Source organism: Ceratina calcarata, unplaced genomic scaffold (assembly GCF_001652005.2).
Source record: "Ceratina calcarata isolate Rehan_Ccalc_2016 unplaced genomic scaffold, ASM165200v1 scaffold329.2, whole genome shotgun sequence".
Lineage (NCBI taxonomy): Eukaryota > Metazoa > Arthropoda > Insecta > Hymenoptera > Apidae > Ceratina > Ceratina calcarata.
This window is the reverse complement of record NW_017155624.1, coordinates 1,733,368-1,740,331: the sequence shown is the minus strand read 5'-3', so window position 1 is coordinate 1,740,331 and position 6,964 is coordinate 1,733,368. Positions and strand designations below refer to the sequence as shown.

The following is a 6,964-nucleotide window of genomic DNA, read 5'->3' as shown; positions in this document are numbered from 1 at the left end:
CTGAATCATAATTATAAGGGGAGAAGATATTATTTACACTATTACTGTGAAACCAGTTCCCGCGTCTGAACCAACCAGGAAAAGAGAACACTTTCCTCATCCCATCCGATTTCATCGCAATCATGAATCATGAAATTTCAAAATAATTTCACCACTTCACGCAAATTCCCTTCGAAAGTAATAACATCAGTTTGGGAGTCTCAGTTTCCTATATAAGTAAAACTTAGCATTAGACGATGTTCAATCATTTATGACTGTACGAGTACTGTTTTTTCTAGTGTAACGCGGTTGCTAGTTGTTTAGATACATCGCCTACAGTGAAAGGGACATTCTTCCTTCATCTCTGATTATTACGCATCGCGTTGTGCATAACAATAAAACTTTATCTTATCGATAATAGCCGATTGCTTTATAAACGAGCGATCAGTCAACCGCATCAGTCAGGATCGAGTCAATCATGAAGATCTTAGCGGGATTCTTATTCCTCTACACTGTCACTGGTAAACTTAAATATTCGTATACAGAAACATTTCACGCATTTTCATATTTTATTTCTGGACGTAATCAACCTCTTTCATTTCATTCAAAAAGACGATACTTTCCTATTTCGACTCAAATTGGGATTTTTTTGTACAATTTTTAATTTTTCTTGATTTTTATTTTATACCACAACAATTATTGTTCACAGCTGTGCCAGTGATAGAAAATAGCTCAAGGAACGAGATCTCAGTGGATGCTGAATCTTCGATTGATACATTGGGAAATGACTTGTACGTACATGATGACAACGGTAAACTTGTGAAATTAGATCTGGGGGTAAATTACCCAGAAAGCGACAAGGACACCGAAAAGGATTTGCAGACGCGTGTTTTATTTTATTTGTACACGAAACAAACTGGGAACAATCCGCAGCAATTGCAGTTGAACGACGTCGCTGGATTGAAAAAGAGCCAGTTTAACGCGAGAAAGGAAACAAAATTCGTTACCCATGGATGGATGAATTCCAAAAAGAGCAAAGCTTGCACCTTGGTTCGCGAGGGTACGTTTATCTTCACTGTAATTTTCAAGTCTCGATTTCCCAGTCGATGTTCAACAGTGAAATTGCATTACAATTAATGATTTAACTTGATTATTACAATTTTATAAAGGGTGCTGGAGAATTTATATCAAATATTTCCATTAATTTCCAGCATTTCTAAGAAACGGCGATTATAACGTGATAGTGGTTGATTGGAGCTCCATATCTAAGAGACCATACTTATGGGCAAGCAAACGCGTTCTGATGGTAGCTCAATACGTTTCCAAAATGATTGACTTCCTCGTGTCGCAAGGAATGAGAACGTCTCAACTGACTATCGTTGGCCATTCACTAGGTGGTCACATCGCTGGACTGTCATCTTATTATGCGAAAAGCAAAGCACATTACGTCGTTGGTGAGTACAAATAACAAACACCTATCATTTACTTTTGATAACTAATTTTCATTGAGAGGAATATATAAAAAACAGAAGTTATTAAGAAATATTTGTTTGCAGCTCTGGACCCAGCTTTGCCTAACTTCTACTCATCTGGCCAAGGTACCAGAGTGTCTAAAGGCGACGCGAACTATGTTCAAGTGATCCACACGAACGCTGGTGGCCTAGGTTACAAATCATCCATAGGCGATGCTGACTATTTCCCAAATGGTGGTACAAAACAGAATGGTTGCATAAACGTCGACGGCGGCGCGTGTTCACATTCTCGATCATACTTTTATTACGCGGAATCCATCGACAGTAAAGTAGGATTTGCAGGAAGGAATTGCGACAATTATGACAACTATCTGAATGGTAAATGCAAGACGAATCTTCTTAGCCTGATGGGAGGTCTTCTGCCGAAGTTTAATATCAAGGGCAACTTTTATTTGAAGACAACCAATAAGTCACCGTTCGCTATGGGTAACTTAGTCGATTATTAAGCCACAGAGAAGTCTCCGTCAAGTTAAAATATGATGATCTCTATTCAATGTGTTTTATGTTCTTGGCATGAGATTAATTCAAAGTAATGAAGTATCAACCTGATGTGAAAAATACTGATAATGTATATTGTATAGATTAATTACAGGGTGCACTAAATTTTATTGTAGATAGAAGAAACTGTAAGGACGAAAATAAATGACTTTTTTATTGATCATTGATTTTGTTATATTATATCCCTTAATACTGCAATAAGCGACAGAAGCGTATTTCCTTCTAACAAATTCGGAAAATTCGCTATAATGTTCCATAGCATACGTTAATTAACGAGCTTTGTGACCGACACAATACAAGGACCGGCTCGTCTTTGGTGATATTCGAGTTTCGTCAATGGCCCGTTTGTAAAGGGAGGATGAGAAAAAAGTGTCCACTCGTGAACGCGAGACTCTTCAGGTGAATAGTAGAGAGGAATGACAATAGGCATACCTGAAACGGTACAGTGTAAGATTATCCTGTCATGGGATGTCCCAAACAGGAATGCACCTGATGCTGTTTCAAAAAAATTCTATCACCGATTACAAAGTCCTTTGGGACCCTGTGCATTGTGAAAAAAGGTCTCTTGCCTTTCAATACTGTAGTACCTTTTGTATCTTTGTCAGTCAAGGGGATTAATAGCGACTAAGGAACATTTTTGTCACTTCATTAAACCTCATTAAATTTAGTTAATTACATTAATGTCGTAAAAGAGAATAATCGAAGATGTTAAATATCGAAATATTAATATCACATCTGAAATCAAAATTCCCAATGGGAACACCTTCACCTGAGTCTACAGATCCAAACAGGAATACACCTGATGTATTTCCGAGACTAGCTTTACCAATTCATCTGATTGAATATACAAGAATAAATTCAAACAAGAATGACATTACATTTTGGTTACAGTCTTAAATATGCAACCAAAAACCTGAACCGTCGGTTTCCTTAATTTCAGTTTATTAAAGTAAACCAGTTGTAGTATAAAACAGTAGCTCTCAATTGTATTTAATGACATTGATATGTACAAGATAATTATCTTGTTCACGTGCGATTCTCATTGCGATAATACAAGTAAATTTTTCTTATTAACACGTTTTGATTATTATACCCGATAGGACGATTCGTTATCGAAAGAAACTGGTATTCATAGATTTCGCCACGTTCGCGATAATCAGACAGTCGCCTGATGCGAGAACAAACACGCGTACCGTCGACTTAAGTAATCGTACTCCACTTGGGCTTATCAATTCGGAATCAATCGTTCCTTTCCCAAAATATTACGTAACATCTACGCGGTTCGACGATCGATCGGTAAGCGGCGAAACGGCGTGTACGCGCGCGAAACCAGTAGAAATGAAACGCGAAGTAACGTATCTGGATTCAATAAAAATTGCTTATCGATCAGCAGCCTGTTCAATTTTCGAGTGGTCACTTTATTGGGAAGCAATTAATGTTGTTTTCTGTTTTAAACTGTCTATCACCGGCAGCCGATTTTTCAATTGATCGACTCGCGACCAATTCGGATCGACAGTAATCTAAACCCTTAGCGTGTATTAAAACCGAATCGGCCCGGTCAATAAGTATTTCGACAGTTGCTCCTCTAAACGATTCTAAATTGTCGCGAAAACGAATCAATTATTCCATTAAATATTACTTACACTGTCGATTTTCGTACTAAAAAACCGAGAATATTAGCACATTGCTTTTTAATGATTCAATAAATACGATATTAATTTCAATAGCGAATATGTATCAATCAAATGCGTTAATAACAATTCGAAGCTTGAGGAACTGTTCTGTTATAAAGTTGCGTTTAATTCTGATAAAAATTGGAGGAATCCGCCCCTGTATCGCGCGACGATTAGTAAAAACGAGCGAGCCTCCGGCTGGATCGTCCGTGGCGGTCATCGGGAAACGAATTCATCGCGGCGGACATTTTATAGAATTTCAACATATTTGCGCTGCACTCGTGCACATTGCCAAGTGAAAATTGCCGGCCGGGAAATTGTCGGCGACGAGACACGCGGTGCAGCGGACGCGGAAATCGCGGCCTAAAAGACCTCGAACCACCAGCGGCAGTAATTCTTGTCACCTGGCCAGGTGGCTACGTTCAAGATTAAAATTCGAAATTGACGTCCAGGGAGAAATTAAAGTTGTAAAATTTCTGGTATCTATCAACGGGCCGGCGCCATATGTATATCAGCTAACTGCGGGTTCCACCGTTTCGATCACCAAAGTATTGACCATGCTCTTCCCGTTTCCGTCCCGGCTCAAAAGGGACAATTGTTAGGCAGCGGTCTACCCTACGGTCGATCGTTTATTTTTCTCAGAGAACGAACGAGACTTCGCTCGAGGTCTCTCATCACCCATCGAGAACGAAAACTCCTCAATTCGATCTACTCACTTTCGATTCCCCTTCGTCCGTTTCGGACAAAGTGTAATTTTCTTAAATCATGTACAAGTCAGGTATGTTTGTGACAAGTGGCGTGCTCACAATCAGTTTAATGATATACGATAGAGTTCCGTCTCGCCTTAATAAAATGAGAACTTCCAAGCATGAAAAGAACGTTTATACGCTAACGAGAAGGCAAGTCAGAGCGACAAGGAAAACACGAGGAAACGGAGTAACACGGTACGATTAACGAGGAGGTAACGGACACGTTTTCTCTGGTCACCCTTAGAGGTATATTTAATAACCGCTCCTCGGGTTCTTTTTTTCTATACCTTTTGCGGGAACTCGTTTGGTGACCACTTCTAACCGTGAGAAACCGGGTCAACCAGGGTCTGAAAAACCTACTTTCTCAAAGGACGGATCTCGTACACTCTTCTACCGATGTTGTAGAATGATCGATAGAACGTCCTTTCGTCGACGAGGAAAACGAGCTGATCGTTTGTTTATCAATGGATATTTCGAGCGAATCCCGTTCCTTTCGTTGACCCCCAATTAGTCATGAAATTGGTCAAATTACTAGGCGGACGGACTCGCACTCGTTTCGAAATTTTCCACTTTGTTGGCCGGGGAAAGCGCGCGAGCTCGCGTGCATGTTTCATGGCACCTTTCACTGAATTTACGCGTGCATTGCATAAAATAATTGCTAAATGAATTGCGACCCTGTTTTTCCCCCCGGCCTCGTGCGGCGCGGCGTACTTATTAAGCAAACGTTTCGATTAACACGGTGATTAATTACCAAGGTCACCGGTTGATGATAATATGCATCATATTTACAGTGCGGACTGACTCGCGCCGCGCCGCGACGACCAGAAAACAAGCGAAATTTTAAACGATCATCGAAAACAATTTAAAGCTCGTATCGGCCGGTAATATCTCCGATAACGTGCTTCATTATGCCCCGGTCAGAAGTAGTACGTCAATAATTAATTGAAAGTGTTAATTCGTATGAATCGAAATACGAAATGCGCCACAGTTTTAATTCGACTGTCCCCACGAATTCCCTTTGCGATTTCTATTTAGAGTTAAGGAATTACAGGAAGCAAAATCATTTATCACCACTATTAAAAACTACGAGATAAATATTTCTTGTCAACTAATTAATCGTTATCAGTGAACATGTCAAGTGTTTGTTTCAATAGACTACTCGATAAACAATTTTAAGTGCCTGTACTAATTGAATGAAATCTGACGTTGGTACGAGAAAGATTGCTTCGACCAACGGGAAGACAGATGTCATGGGAGCGATCCAAAGAAATCCCTGTGTCAGATGATGAGAGATCGAGCCACTTAAAAGGCATAATTTCAGATCGTAAATACGTAACCCGAGCTAGGCCGTCGACCACTTACGTTTAATTGGTTCTTATGACGGTCATCTTAATTGACCGTCTGACTATTATCGGATTGGATTACGGTGTGTTTGTACGGTGCCCTATGGTCTCCGTGCGTGAGTCAACTTGGACTAAAGCGAAGGAACAACACGGCTTACCAGTGTCTGATCTGCACGGATTTATCTACTTAGCAAATAAGATGACACGTCCAAGTCACCAAGTAATGGAATAAACTTTAAACCCATGAACTCCAGGATATTTTAATATATTCTATAATATATAATTCGTTGAATTAGTTATTATTTAATAATAAGCAAAAATAAATCATTATAATGAGAGACACTCTAGTCTATTATAAAAATTAGGGTCTACTTTTGTTATTTTATGGGACCGTATTCCTACCCTTAAAGGCCGAGGTAATAAACACATTGCAGGTCCAGGCTATGTTTCTTCCAACTCTAAGTACCAGTTTTCCGTCGTGCATTTTTGTTAGTCTCGTCTAGAGTGTCGAGGTATGAAGATGTCCTTCCGAGTCATATAATAAAATAGCATTATATGAAATTTACTGAGTATTTATTTTAAAAACCCCATATTCCCAAAAATTGTACTACTTCGTCATTGAAACTAATGGAATCGAAATTAATTAAAATATAATTTGTAATTGTAGCTTTTTTTATGTAATACAATATTCAACGCGAACGGATGTATCGCACGGGTTTTTAACAAAATTATGAAGCATTTATGGTCGAGTATTGGAAAGTTTTCGGTGTATTAAAAATGTATAGGGCTATTTAGAATCCGGAACTGTTTAAAATTTAAGTAGGCAACTTCTCGGCTCGGGTAAAATCCGATGGATTACTCGAGGCCATTACTGTTAATTTTGAGTAACCGAGTTAATTTTCAGGTGTCCAAAACTTTCAAACACTTCACGTAATTCCGAGCAACTCCGTGTAATGAAATTTTCAAACATTTGATCCGTTTCTAACGTTTCCTACATCCGAGTGCATGATACAAACCACATATTAATACAAAAATACCTTTTACATTATTTTACTGTCAAGAATTCTGATTTAAATACATATTTTAATTATCCTTCTAACATCGAGTATCACTGAAATATTTTTCTCTTATGGCTTTCCAAATGAATACACGTGCGCCCAGCGCGTTCAGTTCCCAAAAAGTGTTCAACT

The 6,964-nt window shown here is 38.9% G+C and overlaps 1 protein-coding gene across 1 annotated transcript; it reads left to right on the top strand.

Moving 5' to 3' along the window:
- Positions 1-878: 878 nt before the first annotated feature.
- LOC108624792 (pancreatic triacylglycerol lipase-like) lies at positions 879-1,968 on the top strand. Its single transcript, XM_026813390.1, has 3 exons — positions 879-1,039; positions 1,191-1,433; positions 1,536-1,968. The coding sequence occupies exons 1-3, from the start codon at positions 997-999 to the stop codon at positions 1,955-1,957; spliced, it is 708 nt and encodes a 235-aa protein (XP_026669191.1). The 5' UTR covers positions 879-996; the 3' UTR covers positions 1,958-1,968.
- Positions 1,969-6,964: the final 4,996 nt, after the last annotated feature.

What these genes read in the sequence shown, in the direction of transcription:
- LOC108624792 (XM_026813390.1), top strand. Translation starts at nt 997, where the DNA reads ATGAATTCCAAAAAGAGCAAAGCTTGCACCTTGGTTCGCGAGG. An exon ending in TTGCACCTTGGTTCGCGAGG is followed by an intron (nt 1,040 to 1,190) that starts GTACGTTTATCT and finishes ATTAATTTCCAG; the next exon opens with CATTTCTAAGAAACGGCGAT. An exon ending in CAAAGCACATTACGTCGTTG is followed by an intron (nt 1,434 to 1,535) that starts GTGAGTACAAAT and finishes ATTTGTTTGCAG; the next exon opens with CTCTGGACCCAGCTTTGCCT.